Raw genomic sequence first — 22,151 nt, 5'->3', positions numbered from 1 at the left:
GTCGCGTGCGGATACGTCCTCGCTTCACTCCGTCACCTTATATTAGCGGTTTGGCCGAGCACGTGAAGCCTGCAGCGTGTGTAACAGTACACGACGCTCTGCCTTTCCCTGCGGCTCGATTCCCTCCTTAACGTCTGCAGCACGCGCAGGTCACAGAGACAGCAACGCCTCTGTTAGCTGCTTCATTTTACACAGGAAAAGACAAAGGACACCAAAGCAGGAGGAAGGATAAGGAAGGTCAGATCAGGTGCTTTTACACTCCATGGTACGACAAACAGCGGCGAAGGCACAGAAAAATGTGTTATTTTTATCGCTCGGATTGTTTGTCTGTTTATGGACTTCCGAAGCAGGCCACTGAGAACAGGAAGTGACATCATCAGTGGTTTAACACTAATAACGAATAATTCCCGATATCAGATTTCAAGGGTATGATATTGCTCACATGATCTAAAGACAGTGAAGCGGCGGTGCTTTAATCTTTCACCTCGTCTGTACACCACGCTCAAACAGATCAACTTCTAAAGCTTCGATTTTCAAACAAACACCTCGGTCGATTCAGTCACGCTGGTCACGATTATACGTCGCTTACGTGCCGACGGTGTCTTCTCTAAAGTTATCAGTAATTTTGTGCTGGATTTCTTATGATGTGCCATGACTAGAAAATGGTGAAAGGTGAGAATATAATGCTGATTAATCTCCAGAGTCGTACACTTGAGTCAGCTGTAACCTTACGGACTGACATCGACGCTTCAGTATCTAAAAATCGATTTCTTTTTTTTTTACGATAAAAATCTCTTCTTGCGAAATGAACATTTCGTAGCAGCAGGAAACACCCAAAGGCGACACAGATCCTGGATTATTCATCCATCAAATAGAAAAATAAAACTGCATCGTTATTCTTCCTACAATTCAAATCGAATCTCGGATCTCGTTTTAGACTTCGCGCTCACAACATTTCTAAATATTTTTATGAAGTTGTGTTTCGTCCTTCTTACGCCAGCCAATAGATTATATAATGTTAATTAAAGAAACCTAATAAAAACACACAGCTATGAGTCTCTAAACTGACGCAACCTCCCTGAAGACATTTCAGAGTGTATTAGAGTCCAGCTAGAAAGAGAGAGAGTGAGAGAGAGAGAGAGCAAGAGAGCGATCGCGCGTGCGCGAGAGAGTGAGCACAAGAGAGAGAGGGAGAGAGAGAGCATGAGCGAGAGAGAGAGAGAGAGAGAGCACGAGAGAGAGCGCACGAGAGAGAGAGAGAGAGAGAGAGAGAAAGAGAGAGAGAGAGAGAGTGAGAGAACATGAGAGAGAGAGCAAGAGAGAGAGCACGAGAGAGAGAGAGAGAGTGAGAGAGAGAGAGCACATGATAGATAGAGAGAGAGAGAGAGAGAGAGAGAGAGAGAGAGAGTGCAAGAGAGAGCGCGAGAGAGAGAGAGTGTGAGAGAGAGAGTGAGAGAGAGCGCAAGAGAGAGCGCGAGAGAGAGAGAAAGCGAGCGAGAGAGAGCGTGAGAGCAGGGGAGGGGGTTTAAAGTAAAAGTCGATGGAATTAAAGATGTTTAAGTGCATTAGAGAAGCACCCAGGATACCTGAGGGAAAGAAAAGATGAGAGGATGGAGAGGACGAGCGGCAGCAGGAAGCCGTCTACGGGAAAAAGGAATGAAATTCAAATAAGATTGTGTGTGAGTTCAGACAACTGAGAATCGCTGACTACTTCACACCCCATGACTCATACGCTTGTGGTCAGGTGTTTGGTGCTGTGTTTGGGGAGCAAATATTACGCAACCCCCCACAGGGGAGGTGTTCACACTACGCAACCCCCCACAGGGGAGGTGTTCACACTACGCAACCCCCACAGGGAAAGTGTTCACACTACGCAACCCCCCACAGGGGAGGTGTTCACACTACGCAACCGCCCACAGGGAAAGTGTTCACACTACGCAACCCCCCACAGGGGAGGTGTTCACACTACGCAACCGCCCACAGGGAAAGTGTTCACACTACGCAACCCCCCACAGGGGAGGTGTTCACACTACACAACCCCCCACAGGGGAGGTGTTCACACTACGCAACCGCCCACAGGGAAAGTGTTCACACTACGCAACCCCCCACAGGGGAGGTGTTCACACTACGCAACCGCCCACAGGGAAAGTGTTCACACTACGCAACCCCCCACAGGGGAGGTGTTCACACTACGCAACCGCCCACAGGGAAAGTGTTCACACTACGCAACCCCCCACAGGGGAAGTGTTCACACTACGCAACCCCCCACAGGGGAGGTGTTCACACTACGCAACCCCCCACAGGGGAGGTGTTCACACTACGCAACCCCCCACAGGGAAAGTGTTCACACTACGCAACCCCCCACAGGGGAGGTGTTCACACTACGCAACCGCCCACAGGGAAAGTGTTCACACTACGCAACCGCCCACAGGGAAAGTGTTCACACTACGCAACCGCCCACAGGGAAAGTGTTCACACTACGCAACCGCCCACAGGGAAAGTGTTCACACTACGCAACCCCCCACAGGGGAGGTGTTCACACTACGCAACCCCCCACAGGGGAGGTGTTCACACTACGCAACCCCCCACAGGGGAGGTGTTCACACTACGCAACCCCCCACAGGGGAGGTGTTCACACTACGCAACCCCCCACAGGGGAGGTGTTCACACTACACAACCGCCCACAGGGAAAGTGTTCACACTACGCAACCCCCCACAGGGGAGGTGTTCACACTACGCAACCGCCCACAGGGAAAGTGTTCACACTACGCAACCCCCCACAGGGGAGGTGTTCACACTACGCAACCCCCCACAGGGGAGGTGTTCACACTACGCAACCCCCCACAGGGGAGGTGTTCACACTACGCAACCCCCCACAGGGGAGGTGTTCACACTACACAACCGCCCACAGGGAAAGTGTTCACACTACGCAACCCCCCACAGGGGAGGTGTTCACACTACGCAACCGCCCACAGGGAAAGTGTTCACACTACGCAACCCCCCACAGGGGAGGTGTTCACACTACGCAACCCCCCACAGGGGAGGTGTTCACACTACGCAACCCCCCACAGGGGAGGTGTTCACACTACGCAACCCCCCACAGGGGAGGTGTTCACACTACGCAACCCCCCACAGGGAAAGTGCTCACACTATGCAACCCCCCACAGCGAAAATGCTCACACTACACAACCCCCCACAGGGGAGGTGTTCACACTATAGGAACGAATTTATTCATAAATTGTACGCAGACTCGCCCAACTGATCGCCTTTGAATCAAATAATGAGTTATTACAATTTCATACAGTTTAAATCATTTATATATTTTAGATAAATTATGGCACTTGATCAAAACAAAAGTAATATCACCCTATAAAAGGAGGAAGATTTAGTGTCCTCGTTGATCTTTGCTTTTTATGGAGTTTTGGCATGGCAGCGGTGATGATTTACGGATGATCATTTAACACACACACACACACACACACTTTTCTGTTACAATTTACCACTTTCTTTTCTGCTGAAATAGACTATGAGCCTCAATCAAGCTAAAATAATCAGTAACATTCAGAAACTGGATGATTAATTATTTACGTGGATGTATTTAATAGCATGAAGCGAGATGCAAAATTTGGCAACTGGAAAATCCTGAAAAAAAGGCAAACTCTTACAACACACACATCACTGATCAGCATAGGAAAGAGAACTACAACAGGAAGTGACCTCACTGCGGTTAAGTGGTGTATAACCCACCTGCCATGACCCCTGTTGCCTCTCTTGTCTGATGAAGCCAGGCTCAGAAATGAACACATCTCGATGGGCAGAAACGGCTTTAGTGAGGATAAATTATTAGGAGCCAATTATATCTCATTAGGAGCCAAGAGCAGCTGCTCAGGAATTTGCTGCCAATTTGCTCTTTGTGGTTTGAAGTATGTGCTTGGCCAGACAGAGCGCTCGCTTCCTCACGGGGATCGTTTCGATGCCGATGAAGGGCCTCTGTGCCTACATCAGAGCCTCCTGAAGTGCCGGGAAGGAGTCACAAAACCAAGTAAAGGAAACATAAGGTCTGGAACGCTCCCTGTGGACGGCGTCTCTAAAGAGACCAACGCATTGTCTGACAACTGAGGCATACTGCACCAATTAGGCCATCCTTAAAAATATTCTTGTTGAGGGGCGTCACATGACCCAGAGTGAGATGCCTGCCTGAGTTCTTAGCTCTGCTATAATTTACAAATAACTTACATCTTTCTCCTCTGATTTCTTATTTTATTTCGTTGATCGGGTTTACAACGATGTCAGACACACCTTCTGATAAAGATTTTCCCATTTTTGGCTCGACGCGTTCACAAAAAGCTAAAGAAAAAGACAAGAAGAGGCCTACTCACCAAGCGCCTTTGGCTGAAGCGTACGTTACCGCGGCCGAATCTCCTCTAGATATGTCGCTAATTTTGTCAGAAATAAAGGCCAATGGATCATGCCTCGATGGAATTAATAGCCGTCTGGAGGGGATAGCCAACTCTGTGTCTTGTCTCCAGAATTCATTTGCTGCCCTCACCGAGAGAGTTACGGGCGCTGAAACTCGCTTAGATGAGGCCAAACGGAGGATTTCATCCGCCGAAGATTCGGCAGCATCTACTGAAGGGCAACTGACCAGACTGAAGGAGACGGTGTTTCAGCTACAGGCAAAGGTAGATGATCTTGAAAACAGAGGCCGTCGCAAGAATCTGAAAATAGTGGGTCTGCCTGAGAGGTCGGAAGGCTCCGGCTCATTCTCAGCGTTTCTGCGAGACATGATCCCTAAATGGCTAGATCTGCCTGTTGACTTTCCTGCATTGGACATCGAGAGGGCTCACCGATCTTACCTTCACATCTAACAATCCGAACTCAGCTCCGATAAGTATTTTAGTTCGGTTCCTACGGTTTACTGATAAAGAAGAAATTCTGAAAGTAGCCATGAAGAAGACTGTTACTAACAATGGCTCGGAGCTTCGGTTCTACTCAGATTTATCAGCTGGCTTGCTGCGGAAGTGCCACGAGTTCGCGACCGTGGGTCTATCGTGTATATCGGGCATTCGCCTATCTAGCCAGACTCAGGTGTCTGCACAGCGGAAAGATTACACTGTTCAACGATCCGAAGTCAGTGAAGGCTTTCCTTGATTCTCTGGACGATTAATTTTGATTTCTGTTTGAGGTCTGCACTTGATTCTCGGAGGAAAAAAAAACTGATGATTGCATTGGACATATACAAAATATCTCTTTAAGGTAACCCAAAATGTTATTGCCCCCACGTAGGTTTGTAAGGTTTCGAATATTATCTATACGTGGCGGTTATGAAAGGGTAGTTTTCTATTTTTTTAATTCAAATTTAAAAATTTGTTTATTTTAATAATTATTATTCCAATGGTTTCATATATCACTATTTTATGTTTGGTATATTACTCGTTAGTGGAGCGGGTCGTGACGCGGCCGTTTAACTTGGTGGTATGTTATTGGCTGTTTCAAGGCACCTTGTGTTATTTTGTGAGTTCTTGATATCATCTGTGCCTCATCGTTTGGGGATGGGGTCTTGGGGGGATGGGCTTTTCGGGTTTGATTTGTGTTCTCTTTGTGGTACTCTTCAGTTTGCATTTGGTATCTCATACTGGCATCTCATACTGGCATAATCTGTTGTATAACTCTGCACGTTACTCTTATGACTCTACACTTTCTGTATGCTGAACACACTTAAATTAGTAACTTGGAACGTAAAGGGCATGGGCCATGTAATTAAAAGGAAGAAAAATTTAACATTCCTTAAAAAAGAACATATATCTATCACGCTGCTACAGGAAACTCATTTATCTGATAAAGAACATACAGTATGAAGTTAAAGAGAGATTGGGTTGGTCAGATTTATTTTTCCTCATACATGTCAAACAGTAGGGGAACTGCAATCCTTATTCATAAAAACATCCCATTCATTCTCAAGCATGTAGAATATGATTCCGAAGGACGATTTGTGTTGATTTCAGGTTTAATTCTTGGAAGACACATTACTGTAGGAAATGTATACACCTCAAATACAGATTGCCCTAATTTTATTTCATATGCGGTCTTACAATTTAACCAGTATTGCAAAAACATTGTTTTTTTGGGAGGTGATTTCAATTGCGTACTTGATGGAAATTTGGAAAATCAGCACCCCAGACCTCAATTAGCTGTAAATCCTCACATATTTTGCGCAACACTTAAAAATCTGCATCCTAAAGACAGAGATTATACTTTTTATTCTCACTCTCATAATTTCTATTCAAGACTGGATTATTTTTTCATAAATTATGAATGTATACATCGTGTGAGTTCTTGTTATGTTGGCCCTATTGTGTTATCTGACCATGGTCCTGTTTATTTAGAGATAGATATTAGTATATCAATTCAGAATTCATCCTACTGGAAATGTAACACTTCTTTCTTAAGCAGTACTAACTTTCACTCTTTAAACTCTAACTTTAAACAGAAAATAATTCAATATTGGCAGGACAATCAAAATTCACCAGTTTCCCCTGCGGTAAAATGGGATGCTGCCAAAGCCACGCTGCGAGGCCACCTTATTGCTTATGCTTCTTTGATGAAGAAACTTAGAACCCAAAGAAGGAAAGAATTAGAAGCTGAAGTATACTTTTTGGAAAAACAACATAAAAAGACTCCCAAATCAAGATAATTGGATTTTGTTAAATAAATCCAGAGCCAAACTTAATCTAGATCATACAGAACATGTTAAAAAACTATTATTTTTCAGTAAACAGCGTTATTACGAATTTGGAAACACGCCTTTTGGCGTATCATCTAAAAAAAAAAGAGCAGAATGAAAGAACCATAAAAGCAGTTAAAACATTTGAAGGCAGAGGGACCTTTGACCCCTTGGACAAAACTCTTTATACAGCTGGGTCCAGCGGCTCCAGTGAAGATTTGCAGAATTTTCTAAGTGAGGTCCTAGCATTTCGGAAGATACTAGAGCTTTTTTTAAATGCCCCTTTTACTAAGGAAGAAATTTGGCAATCTATACAATCTATGCCAACTGGTAAAGCTCCCGGCCCAGACGGGTTTCCGTTAGAGTTCTATAAGCAATTCTGGCCCGAGCTTTGTCCAATTTTAATGCAAGCAATAAATAGTACTCTAGATTCAAATTCTATGCCTGAATCCTGGTCATTGGCGGTGATCAGCTTGCTTCTGAAAAAAGACAAAGACCCAGTGAATTGTTCTTCTTATCACCCAATTAGTTTACTCAATGTGGATTATAAAATTATAGCCAAATCTTTAGCTCGCCGGCTCGAAACTGTCTTGCCTTACATTGTCAACCCAGATCAGACAGGTTTTGTGAAGTCCAGATATGGCACTGATAATATTCGTAGAGTGTTGAATATTATTGATCATGTGAACACTACCAAGGAACCTGCCTTCATTGTATCTCTTGACGCTGAAAAGGCGTTTGTTAGGGTGGAATGGCCTTTGCTTTTTGCAGTGTTAGAAAAAATAGAACTAGGATCTAATTTCATCGGCTTGGTTAAACTTTTATATTCCAACCCTATGGCTCAAGTTAACACTAACAGAATGTTGTCTGACAGATTTGCAATAAGCAGAGGATGTCGTCAGGGCTGCCCACTCTCGCCATTGTTATTCTCTTTGGTTATCGAACCATTGGCTGTTGCTGTGAGGACTAATATTAATATACATGGAATTAAAATAGGTCTAGAGGAACATCGTATATCCCTTTATGCAGATGATGTTCTGCTCTCTCTCAAATATCCCGAGACCTCTACTGACACAATTCTTGCCGTAATTGAAAAATATAGTAACTTCTCAGGATATAAGATTAATTTAGACAAGTCTCAGGCACTGTATTTGCGCACACTCCCCCCGAAGCCATTACAAAAACCCCTTTTAATTTAGCACCTTCTGGATTTCGATACTTGGGAATCAATGTCACGCCTAATTTGGCCGATTTGTATAAAGCCAACTATCCCGAGTTAATTATGAAAATTAATCAGAACCTATCAGATTGGTCAATTCTTCCAAATTCTTTTTTTGGTAGGACTAATGTTATAAGAATGAATATTCTTCCAAGACTAAATTTTTTGTTTCAAAATTTGCCATGTTATTTAAGTGCAGATTTTTTTAAAAGGATTAACTCCTCAATTTCAAAGTACATTTGGAATCATAAGAAACCTAGACTCAAACTTTCTGTTTTGATGAAACCAAGGGAATTGGGTGGGGTTTCGCTCCCTAATTTTCAGTTATATTTTTGGTCTGCACAAATCAAACACATGTTAAACTGGTTTCTTAACAGATCTGATTCTCACTGGACTGGGATTGATACGCTCACTGCCATTTATCCATAATATACAAAAAATGGAATCTCTGAATAATATTTTCACAGTATCAAATACTCTTTTGTTGTGGAAGGATATTAAGGATATTCAACCCTGACCTCCCCCCAAGCGTACAAAATATTGGTCTTCTGTCCTAGAGGTTATGAGGAGTGTCTGAGTTTGGCCATCTATTTGATAATGGTCAATTGAGGTCATTTCAGTCATTAAAGCAGGAATTTCACCTGCCCAGTAATGATTTTTATAAATTTCTACAATTACGGCACTTTTTAGAGTCATACTCTAAAGAAGGAAATATACGATTTGATCTCACAGAAGTGGAAAAGCAGCTCCTCTCTTCATTCACACTTAAGAAAAAGATCTCTGAGTTATATGTTTTGCTGTCTCATGTTGGTCCTTCAACTTTTGATTCTCTGAGGGCAATATGGGAAAAGGACTTAGGATCAAATTTTAGTAATGAGGAGTGGTTATCTGTTTGTACATGTGTTTTCCCCAAAGTGTCTCAATATCGGCCCACGGACAGAATTATAAATTTATCCACAGGACTTACCTAACTCCAGTTCGACTTCATAAAATGTTCCCCAATTCTTCTCAATTATGTTTCAAATGTAGGACGGACATTGGCACAGTGATGCATGTGTTTTGGGATTGTGATAAAATCAAAAGTTACTGGAAAGAGATCCATAAGATTATTCAGAAGATTATTGGAAAGTCTTTTGTATTATCTCCAAACGTTTACCTTCTGAACTGTAAAACTGCTCTGTGCCTTGACTGTGACAAAGAAAGTGTACTGAACTTTTGTATATACTTAGCGAAAAAATGTATATTATTACTGCGGTCAACTCCTCAGATACCCTCAGTCAATATGTGGATAAGTCAAGTCGCCACACTTGTACCTCTGGAAAAACTAACTTGTGATCTGCATCAAAGATCAGATGCTTTTTGGTGAACTTGGTCTTCTTTGTGGAGATTTCTGGAAGATGTTCAGTAGCTGATACATCCTTTTAATTTTTGGTCTATAAAATGACCCTGTTACTTACTTTGACATGCCCTGCTGTATTTCTGTTATTATTATTATTGTTATTATTATTATTATTATTATTATTATTATTATTATTATATTTATTTATTATTATTTCCTATTATTATACTGTTTTGGCACTTTGTCTGTCTTTGTACAGTATGAACGTGTATATCCAAAGATTATAAGGTACGGTGGCCCGAGAAGTGCAAAACACATTATCCGAAACAAAATTATTTTTGTATAACACAAATCCCAAAACAAATTAACAAATCCCAAAACACATTAACAAATCCCAAAACAAATTAACAAATCCCAAAACACAACGACAAGTCAGACAACCCAGAAACGGTAGTGTATCGTTTTTGAATGGAAATTTACCGATCGTTGGACAAGTAATGTGTTTTCAAAATTGTACTTTTTTTTTTTTTTTTTTAACATTGAATCTTGAAAAAAATATATAGACCTAACTACCAACCCTTTTTTTTTTTTTTTTTTTTTTTTTAACTGTTACTTCAAACCAAAATATTTTTAAGGATGGCCTTACCTCTATACTGAGGTTTACACTGAGGCATTCAGACATCAACTGACCTCGCATGGTGTCAAACGTGCTCCTGAAAATAAGACGCTCAAAACAAAAACGTCTGTATTCCTATAGACAGCAGATCAAAAACAAATTTTTTTATAAAAGTAATGGCTCACGGTGTAGCATTTGCTACTTGTTCAAAGCAAGACAACTTTAAACAATAGAGAGTTATGACTTGAATCTAAGGTGTGTTCACTCTTTAACTTCACTTCAACTCCACCTCAGCTCTGAGTGAATGTTCATGCTACTGTTTTGCTGGAGGTGTTTTTGTCATCTCGCCCAACCCTAACAAACACCTGCTGACTTATATCAACTTTCATGCCGTTTAATTAGAGGTACTTCATCCATTTGTGTCATTTTAATAATATATTAAGTCAAACACGAATACGTTTTCTGTGCAGAATAACAGCGGCTCTTATTTTGACCGTTTGGTGTGGTTTTGAGAATCTGAGAAGGCTGGAAATGCCGTCTGAGCTTTTTCCAGCATTGTAACCTCATGACAATGACATCAGCACACCACCATCATAATCGACATATTAAATATATCAGAATCAGTATCAGGTTTATTGGCCAAATGTGTTCCTGTTTCTGGCAGTTTTAGTAAGCAAAGTTCTGTAGCACCTGCCAGAAGGGAGGAGCTGAAAGAGGTGGTGTCCAGGGTATGAAGGGTCGGTGGTGATGTTTACTGCCCGGTTTCTGATTCTTGTATTGTACAAGTCTTGGGGAGTGGGCAGGGAGGCACCAGTTATTTTTTCTGTGCGTTGCAGTCTGTTCCTGTCCTGTTTTGTTGCTGCTCCAAACCAGATGGTGATGAATGTGCACAGGACGGATTCGATGACTGCAGTGTAGAACAGCATCAACAGCTCCTGTGTCAGACCAAACTGTTGGATATTGTGAGGGGGAGTAGTGTTGAGGGGTTTTTCTTAAAGTCCACTATGATCTGCACAGTTTTGAGGGTGTTTAGCTCTAGGCTGTTCTGACTGCACCGTAGCACCAGCCGCTTCACCTACTGATGGCATCTCGGATGAGACAGATGAGCGTAGTATCATCTGCAAATTTCAGGAGTTTAACAGTTTGGTCACTTGAAGTGCAGTCATTGGTATAGAGGGAGAACAGCAGTGGGGAGAGGACACATCCCTGAGGAACGCCAGTGCGGATTGTCCGAATACTGGAGGCAACACCTCCCAGGCTCACCTGTTGTTTCCTGCCTGGTGATCCACTGACAGATGGCAGAGGGTATAGTGAGCTTTAGGAGATTGGAGTGGAAAATTTGCGGAATTATCGTATTAAAAGCCGAACTGAAGTCGACAAACAGAATCCGGGCAGATATAGATATATAGGTAGAAACTGAATAATTACATGTGATCGGAAGTTTTCCCACGACAACTACGTTCACATTATGAAAGTGAGCGTTAAATTTCCAAATAATAGAACAGTCTTAAAGAAACATTAAGAGTCTGAGATAAATGTGCTTTCAAGACGAAGTGCCAGAACAGCAGGTTTTGTTTTAGACGCGATCCTACACCCAGGTTTGCACTTTTATTAAATGAGTCGATGCGCCTGAGGCTCGATGAAACGTCTCGGATTTCTCTTTGAGAACTTTTTATAAGATTTAAAAGAAGAAAAAGAAGAGTGTCAAATACAACATGAAACGTTTCTCATCAAGTGTTACTTCTGTGGCACAAACATGTCGAGTGAGAGACTTTCAAAACAACAAGGACTGGAGATCAATTCTTTATACCTTGCTTAAGAAATCTAAACTGAAGGACATGAACACTGACAGAAACGAGCTGTAATAATTATAATGGTTCATATTGAGTTAATCCCAAGAACAGCACTGATTCTGACAAAGCTTCATTGTTCCTCACTTTTTATTTAATTTTTTTATGTCTGCACTGTCTTTTGTCCTGCACTGTCTTGTCCTGCACTGTTTGCACCAGGTTGCACAGTTGCACTTTATGTGACTAGGACACTTACTAAGTCCTTATAGCTCTGTCTGTGTTTTATGTAGCACCACAATCCTGGAGAAACGTTGTCTTACTTCACTGTGTACTGCAACAGCTATATATATATATATGGTTGTAATGACAATAAAAGCTTCTTGACTCTAAACCACTGTGACCTATCAGCATACTGCATGGAGTCTCACACACACCCACACACACCCACACACACCCCCACACACCCCCACACACACTCACCCACACACACTCACCCACACACACTCACCCACACACACTCACCCACACACACTCACCCACACACACTCACCCACACACACTCACCCACACACACTCACCCACACACACTCACCCACACTCACACACACACACACACACACACTCACACACTCACACACTCACACACTCACACACACACTCACACACTCACACACAGGGTGTAAACTTCAGCACTATCATACAACATAAGTTTCTGATTCTTAAAGCAGCAATGAGATATTTATGGATGTCACTGAACCTACAGTGCTACAGTGACAGATCACATCCTCATGTTCAAAAGCTAAACAGGGCTCCGCCCACCTCGTTTAGCTTATTCTTTAGTTCATCACGGACAGGTTTCAAATTTAAGGATGTAAAATAATAATGATTTCTGCATCAAAAACAGTCAAATCCACTGAGAAATCATCAACACTTCCTCTAACTCAGTAATCCACGTGTGGAAAAGTTTGTTTCCACCCAGGTGATAAACATAAATGAAAACCGTGAGAAAAGTGGGATCGGTGTGAGCTTTCGTGTTGTGTGTGTGGTCTGGATTAGCGTTAGATCACAGAGATTTATGAGAAAACAAACCATAATTGTGCAGTTCTTTAAACACAAAGCTTCATTCTCACAGACGAAAGAACATTCAGTGTGTGATGTGTTCTATATATCTGTTGTTTTAGTGGAATATATGCACACAATAAATGTGTATTTATTATACGTATAATTTATATCATCAAACCCATCATTATTACTGTTTAAACACTACACCAAAAATACCTTAAATATTTGGACATATTTGTTAAAATACATTTTTCATGAGCTCTATGAATTATGCTAAAAACATCTTATATTTAAAAAAAATATATATTACTAAATATAATCAATTATACATTTTATAATTTAAACAGAATGTATATTTTTAAACGTATGTAAATATGTTCATTATTTTCTATTTATTACTTTATTTATTTTAAATTACAATCTAAAATAATATTAAATAATATTTAAATATTATTAAATATTAAATAAAATAAAAATATTTTGATCATTTAATTATAATATACTACGCTTTAAAAACTATTTTTAAGACATTTTCTTTACAAACACTTTTTTTTATCATTGTTTAAGTTTTAATGAATACTGAATAATAATAAATATATGTTTAGTATTTTTTAAACTGTTATTTTAACAAAGATTACAAAGGTATTTTTCCTTCTGTATTTTAGCTGTTGTGTGCTAATCGTTTATACACAGAAGTTTGTAATAATTCATATTAAAGTGTAACTCGATGCATCGTGAACATCAACACATCATGAAGAATAAATAAATCCTGAGCGAGTGTCTGAATATCCATGTGTGGTGTTAAAACCTCCAGCAGTCTAAAGAAAGAAGAGAAAAAAAAAACAGCCCTGACCTGTATTTCCTCATAAGCCTCGTCAATGGTGGTGACCTGGTGCTGCTCGTGTAAAGCAGGCTCATCGCAGAAAAAGCACACCAGGCTCTTGTCGTTGAGGCAGAACAGCTTGACCTTCTCGTGGTCCTTGCAGGGGTACGTGTTCCTCTGGGCGTTGAGGATGGCGTCGAGCGGGAAGGCCGAATACCTCTCCACGATGTTGGACAGCTTGAGGCTGGGCGAGAGCAGCGGGTCGGTGAAGGTCCTCCTGCACTCAGGGCAGTCGCGTGTGCCGTGGTGCTCCTGCCTGCTCCAGTGCTCCGTGATGCACTTACGGCAGAAATAGTGCTCGCAGCCAAAACTCACCGGGTCTTGATAAATGCTCAGGCAGATGGAACACAGCAGCTCGTCCTTCAGACAACACGCCATTTGCATGTGCGGGGAGACGTCAGAAAACGTGACACTCGCAGAGAGATCCAAGAGTCTGGCGAATCAGAGATTTCTGGATTTGAAGTTTTACCAAATTTGTGTTTTTTGTTTTAATGGAACTTCTCAGTGTTCTTTAGGATTGATCCTTTAGTCGTTTTGAATTTTATATTAGAAAAAAGAAAAAAAAAAGGGAGGAAGGAAAGAAAAATGAGAAGACATTAAAGTCGGATGCATCACGCAAAACATATCACGTCAATAAATCATAATCAAAGACGTACATGAAGAGAAAACATTGTACTGATACATAAGATTGTGTCTCCTCTTCGGGATGCAGTGAGGGTTCAGTAACAGAATATTTTTAAGCTTTTAACTTTCTTTAATCTCTGTTTCATATCATCAGCACCACTGGGATAAATTCTGCTAGAAGTCCTATTTCCCCCCCCAAATATTTTACCAGACTCACCTTCTTACACTATTCAGTAAAATCTGTGCATTTTTTTAAACCCTAAACCAAGCCGGAGGGCCGTAAAATCTATCATCTCTAACCAGATCTGAAATCCCACATGACTCATTCGTCCCTGTAGAAGTAGAGCATGCAGGATAAAATACAGCTTTTATTGTACAGCGCACTAAACAGCCATGGGATGACGGGGAGTTTGGGTTTGAGACAGGTTTCACTTTTAATTCTGCTGCAAGACAAGTATTTAGTGATGACAATCAGAACAGAGGACATGTGTGTTTATGTGGAAGTAATCCAGTGGGGTTCAGGGACAAGAGGAAGAGCTTTTACAAATATTAATAATAAAATTCATAATAAAAACCAGAGAGTAAATTTACATAAACAACCGTTCTCTCACTCTCATATATGCATTCATATATATATATATATATATATATATATATATATATATATATATATATATATATATATACACATACATATACACACACACTATATACACACACAATATAAATATATGTATATACACACACACACACATATACACTATGTACACACACAGTATACACACACAAAATATATATATATATATATAATATACAGTGTGTGTGTGTGTGTGTGTGTGTGTATATATATATATATATATATATATATATATATATATATATATATATATATATATACACATATACACACACACACACACATACATATACACACACACACACATATACACTATGTACACACACACATATACACTATGTACACACACACAAAATATATATATATATATATATATATATATATAATATACAGTGTGTGTGTGTGTGTGTGTGTGTGTGTGTGTGTGTGTGTGTATATATATATAATATATATATATATATATATATATACACGCACACAAACATTTTTATTACTGATAGCTAATACTAGCGCCCTTTAGAAGTTTAACCATAATCCTACATGTGATATAAACCGACTGTCACGTCGTGTTTTGTTGTTTTTATTCCACATGTACAAAGCGCTAACTCAATAGAGTAGTTAGCACAGATGCTAATATGTAAACAGTGCTAGCTAACACAAGCGCTTCATAATTAACAACCGGTCAACAGCTGTTTATCTTACTCTGAGTCGTCCTGCTTCGTCTCAGCCTCGAACACGCTCCTTTCCCGGTGTCCACACAAAAATGTCCTTCTCTTATTTTATTAATTTCGTCCAACTTTATTTTCTCTCAGTTAAAAGACGCCGCTCGCGCGTCCCACAGCTCAGCTGAGCCTCAGTGCGCGAGGACGCCTGTGAACCAGCGGAACACAGCAACGGACCGATCCACTTGGAGCACATTTAGAGGGGGAGCTAGAAGTGTAAAGAGATTTTATACATGTACATCTATTATTTTTATAAGTATATATTCAATTCGTTCGTGAGCATTTTATTTTTATTTTGAACTCTTTGTCACAAATGAACGTTTTGTTCTGAAATGATGTAAACGTGAACGAGTAGAGAAACGGACCACCCTGTGATTCACCCTGTGGTATGGCTCATGCTGCTTCTTTATATTTTGCCATAAATTAAATTCTATTCACATCATAATCAAAATATACATTTTTTGCAAATTTTAATTTCATACTAACAATAAGTTTAATAATGTAATTTTTTTCATTTCACTTCTGTTCCTCACACTTTTTAATTTCTTACATACAATTAAGAAAATATAATCATAGAAAATATTTGAAATATATTGAAATTTTACATTTGAAATATATTTCTGTTTTCACAGTCCATGACATCCAAGACAAGAAAATACATTTACATTACATTTTTATTATAAAATGACCATATCAGGAAATGATAGGCTCTTACATTTCCAGTATTTAGCAGACACCCTTATCAGAATATAATCAGCATATAATCAGAACCAGGTTTATTGGCCAAATGTATTCACACACAAGTAATTTGGTTCCAGCTGTTTGTGACTCTCAAAAGTGCAGACATAAATAACACTATACTATACAATACAGACATAAATAACACTATACTATACAATACAGACATAAATAACACTATACTATACAATACAGACATAAATAACACTATACTATACAATACAGACATAAATAACACTATACTATACTATACAGACATAAATAACACTATACAATACAATACAGACATAAATAACACTATACTATACAATACAGACATAAATAACACTATACTATACAATACAGACATAAATAACACTATACTATACAATACAGACATAAATAACACTATACTATACAATACAGACATAAATAACACTATACTATACTATACAGACATAAATAACACTATACAATACAATACAGACATAAATAACACTATACTATACAATACAGACATAAATAACACTATACTATACAATACAGACATAAATAACACTATACTATACAATACAGACATAAATAACACTATACTATACTATACAGACATAAATAACACTATACTATACAATACAGACATAAATAACACTATACTATACAATACAGACATAAATAACACTATACTATACAATACAGACATAAATAACACTATACTATACAATACAGACATAAATAACACTATACTATACAGACATAAATAACACTATACTATACTATACAGACATAAATAACACTATACTATACAACACACCCATAAATAACACTATACTATACAATACAGACATAAATAACACTATACTATACAATACAGACATAAATAACACTATACTATACAATACACACATAAATAACACTATACTATACAATACACACATAAATAACACTATACTATACTATACAGACATAAATAACACTATACTATACAGACATAAATAACACTATACTATACAATACAGACATAAATAACACTATACTATACTATACTATACAGACATAAATAACACTATACTATACAATACAGACATAAATAACACTATACTATACAATACAGACATAAATACCACTATACTATACAATACACACATAAATAACACTATACTATACTATACAGACATAAATAACACTATACTATACAATACAGACATAAATAACACTATACTATACAATACAGACATAAATAACACTATACTATATAATACAGACATAAATAACACTATACTATACTATACAGACATAAATAACACTATACTATACAATACACACATAAATAACAATATACTATACAATACACACATAAATAACACTATACTATACAATACACACATAAATAACACTATACTATACAATACACACATAAATAACAATATACTATACAATACACACATAAATAACACTATACTATACTATACAGACATAAATAACACTATACTATACTATACAGACATAAATAACACTATACTATACAATACAGACATAAATAACACTATACTATACTATACACACATAAATAACACTATACTATACAATACAGACATAAATAACACTATACTATACAATACACACATAAATAACACTATACTATACAATACACACATAAATAACACTATACTATACAATACAGACATAAATAACACTATACTATACTATACAATACACACATAAATAACACTATACTATACAATACACACATAAATAACACTATACTATACAATACACACATAAATAACACTATACTATACAATACAGACATAAATAACACTATACTATACTATACAATACACACATAAATAACACTATACTATACAATACAGACATAAATAACACTATACTATACTATACAATACACACATAAATAACACTATACTATACAATACACACATAAATAACACTATACTATACAATACACACATAAGTAACACCATACTATACAATACACACATAAATAACACTATACTATACAATACACACATAAATAACACTATACTATACAATACAGACATAAATAACACTATACTATACAATACACACATAAATAACACTATACTATACTATACAATACACACATAAATAACACTATACTATACAATACACACATAAATAACACTATACTATACAATACACACATAAATAACACTATACTATACAAGACGACAATACAGATGATGTGAGACAATATAGACAGTATGAGTATTAAATAAGAATACAGAATATATGACAGATCAGTTATGTACGTGTGAGAGGTGCACGGTAGTGCAAATAACAGTATTGTGCACTATGGTGAGTTGTTAATCAGGGTTATCCAGAGCAACTTACAATTTATCTCATTTCATGCATTTGAGAGTTAAGGGCCTTGTTCGGGGGGCCGGGCAGTGGCAGCCAAGTGGGCCTGAGAATCGAACTCACAACCTACTGACTGGTAGGCTTTAGGCCAACGCTTTAACCACTAGACTACCACATCCCTTACATGTGTACATTGTGGTACTTGCCAGTCAGTGCGCTGCATTCAACTGACGAATCCATAATTTGTTCACTTCCATATAACTGAAAAAAAAGAGCAAGGATGTCTCCTTCCTTCAACGTTCAACACTCGTTTACTCTGTATAAAGTGACCAGTGATGTTTTGAGTGAGTCGTAAATCGCATATGTTTTATTATGTGCTATTCTACTCCATTGTGTAGTATAAATAGTGTGAGTGTTGTGTAGTATAAATAGTGTGAGTGTTGTGTAGTATAAATAGTGTGAGTGTTGTGTAGTATAGTGTGAGTCTTGCATTCACACTTAATATTCCAATAACATTCAGACGTGCACTTCAGGTACCTGGATGATTCACTTCTTTAAAATAAAGCATGGAATACGCATGGAATGTTGGTCACTCAACACTCACTGTTTTGCATACATAGTGGAAGATGGACGGGGCTAACAGGCACTAACACCTGATGAGAGATACTTTACAAGATGGCCGACGACACTCCTCGGTCATTGGGACACAGATTTAGTTTACTCTCTGTGCTGTGAGCAGCCATGTTGAGTTGATGTCACTTGCCGAACTCGGAGTTGAACGCAGCATTAATTTCTGTAACATTTATAACAATTTTAACAAATCTAACAAGTCTAACACATCACAGGCATCTAGAATTCATCACCAAGCCATTTTGCAGAGGCGGGAGTAAGTCACGTGTGTCCAAGTCACAAGTAAGTCTCAAGTCATGAATGTCAAGTCAAAGTCAAGTCGAGTCTTTTTTTAATATTTGTCAAGCAAGTCTCAAGTCTCAAATTTTGCGACTTAAGTCTGACTCGAGTCAAGTCGAGTCCCCCATCTTTGAATCATTTAACTCAAGTCCGAGTCACGTGCCAAGTCATGAACGTCAAGTCAAAGTCAAGTCGAGTCTTTTTTAATATTCGTCAAGCAAGTCTCAAGTCTCAAATTTGCAACTTAAGTCTGACTCGAGTCAAGTCACATGACTCGAGTCCCCCATCTCAGCCATTTTGTTCTTTTCAAATTCTTTTTATGTGGAAGACGAATCACAAAAACGAATCGCAGCAATATATCTGGAAAGAAATTATTTCGAATATTTCAGATCGAAATGTTATTTTTCATATTTGCACATTTTAGTGTATTTTATTAATAAATTCTGATTAGAGGAAGGACTCGGCTTGTACGTTTAATTTTAATTTTTAAGATCATGGATTTGTTCAAACAGGTTTTTTTCATTATGGGATACAAATCTAACGGAGACCTTACACAGACGTCGCGTTATAAAGCGTTATTAAAAGCAGAACATCTGAACGTACAGCACTTGATAGAGAAGGCTTTGGAGTCGTGCAGTTGTGTAAGAGAAGGACAAAAGAAAAAATGGCTAATGTTCAGGCTATAAACTGGAGCAGTACTATTGTGATGCCTCGCGAGTGGCTTTGCTCCATTTTCACACCGAGATTTATTTTAACCGGCGCTGACAAGACTGCTTACAGGATACTGTAGGTCAGAGAAGCTGCTGATGCACCGTATTTTCTCTCAAAGATGGACTTGAATAACATCCGGCAGATTTTTATTTAGGTGTGAAAGAAATTGAAATGAAATGAAAAATTCACGGGGGCACGGTGGCTTAGTGGTTAGCACGTTCGCCTCACACCTAAAGGGTTGGGGTTCAATTCCCGCCTCCACCTTGTGTGTGTGGAGTTTGCATGTTCTCCCCGTGCCTCGGGGGTTTCCTCCATTGGCATCTCTGGAAAATTGTCCGTAGTGCGTGAGTGAATGAGAGTGTGTGTGTGCCCTGCGATGGGTTGGCACTCCGTCCAGGGTGTATCCTGCCTTGATGCCCGATGACGCCTGAGATAGGCACAGGCTCCCCGTGACCCGAGGTAGTTCGGATAAGCGGTAGAAAATGAATAAATGAATGAAAACTTCACAGCTTGTGTGTGGTTAAGAATATACGTAGTAATGAGGGTGGAAATTGCTGTTTCCCACCACGTCAAGTGTCCTGGTGGGTTTCACTCTGACTGAATCATCACTGGTATTAAAGCAAGACCTCCACATACACAGAAGAACAAGAGTGAAATCTAAAAGATCAGATGATGCAAATCTAAAATCACAGCTTTTCCTTTTTTTAATCCGAATGCTATTCAGAGATTCGGCAAAAAGTTTCAGTTTCATTGAAGATTAAAATCTGTGGTTAAATCTGAGACTTCTAGGGGTCTGTGATGAGTTAGCAGGGGGAAATGAGGCATAATATCTCCACTGTCTGTCTATCTGAGCTTCTAATATGAGCTCTTTTTTCATATTCGGTTACACGGTCAGTAAACGTGATTTCTGACCGTACCTTTGTTTCAGATCAGATTAATCATCAAATTATTATTGAACTGATATTTGTTTCAGATGAACCTGCGTAGCAAGACATTCAACAAACAAACAAACAGTTTAATATATTCTTAGTGAGACATTCGAGAAGCCACTTTATTAGGAACACCTATACGTGTTCTTATACATACATTATATATACAGTAGGGGCAGATCGTGGCCTAATAGTTAGAGAGTTTGACTCCTAACCCTAAGGTTGTGGGTTCGAGTCTCGGGCCGGCAATACCACGACTGAGGTGCCCTTGAGCCCCCCCCCACTAAACTGCTCCCCGGGCGCCGCAGCATAAATGGCTGCCCACTGCTCCGGGGTGTGTGTTCACAGTGTGTGTGTGTGTGTTCACTGCTGTGTGTGTGCACTTTGGATGGGTAAATGCAGAGAACAAATTCTGAGTGTGGGTCACCTTACTTAGCCGTATGTCACATCACGTCACTTCACTTCACATCTACCTTCAATATTTCCCAGGCAGCCAATCGGGTCACAGGTCACAGGCTGTTGGTGCCGGATTGGGTATTTCAGAAACCCCTGATCTTTTCCCCCCCATGTTCTCACAGCAGTCCTCCAAGTGGAACCAGATATGGACTTCAACTGCTGAAGTTCTTCTGCGTTGATGTTTGGTGTGGTTTGTGCCGTATGATGCTTTACAGCTCTCTATTATATCCTTCCCGACATCTCGGACCAGACCGGCCTTTCTCCTCTGAGCTCTGACTTCATGTTTGATGTAAACATTAACTGAATAACCTACAGTACAGGATCTGCAAGTTTCTACACATCGTGCTGATCGGATAAGCTTTGTTGTGTGATGTAAAAGCTAGTAATAAAAAATGTATTTAGGCCATAAATAAGACATAACCAGGTAATTAGACCTCTAAATCGAGTATATATTTGTAAATAAGCAACAGAGG

General features: G+C 39.0%; 1 protein-coding gene across 2 annotated transcripts in view; it reads right to left on the bottom strand.

The window, feature by feature from the left end:
- Nucleotides 1–15,754, bottom strand: part of LOC132838006 (E3 ubiquitin-protein ligase TRIM62-like) — a 44,362-nt gene extending 28,608 nt beyond the window's left edge. The window contains exons 1-2 of one of the 2 annotated variants that reach the window (XM_060858082.1): nt 15,597–15,754; nt 13,604–14,156 (exon numbers count right to left, since the gene is read on the bottom strand). In XM_060858082.1, the coding sequence (XP_060714065.1) occupies nt 13,604–14,017 (414 nt within the window). In that variant the 5' untranslated portion in view covers nt 14,018–14,156; nt 15,597–15,754. The remainder of the gene's footprint in view (nt 1–13,603; nt 14,157–15,596) is intronic. The other variant, XM_060858083.1, reaches the window with a different exon arrangement.
- Nucleotides 15,755–22,151: the final 6,397 nt, after the last annotated feature.

The sequence above is a fragment of the Tachysurus vachellii genome, chromosome 22, assembly GCF_030014155.1.
Source record: "Tachysurus vachellii isolate PV-2020 chromosome 22, HZAU_Pvac_v1, whole genome shotgun sequence".
NCBI lineage: Eukaryota > Metazoa > Chordata > Actinopteri > Siluriformes > Bagridae > Tachysurus > Tachysurus vachellii.
This window is presented reverse-complemented; position numbering and strand designations above follow the sequence as displayed.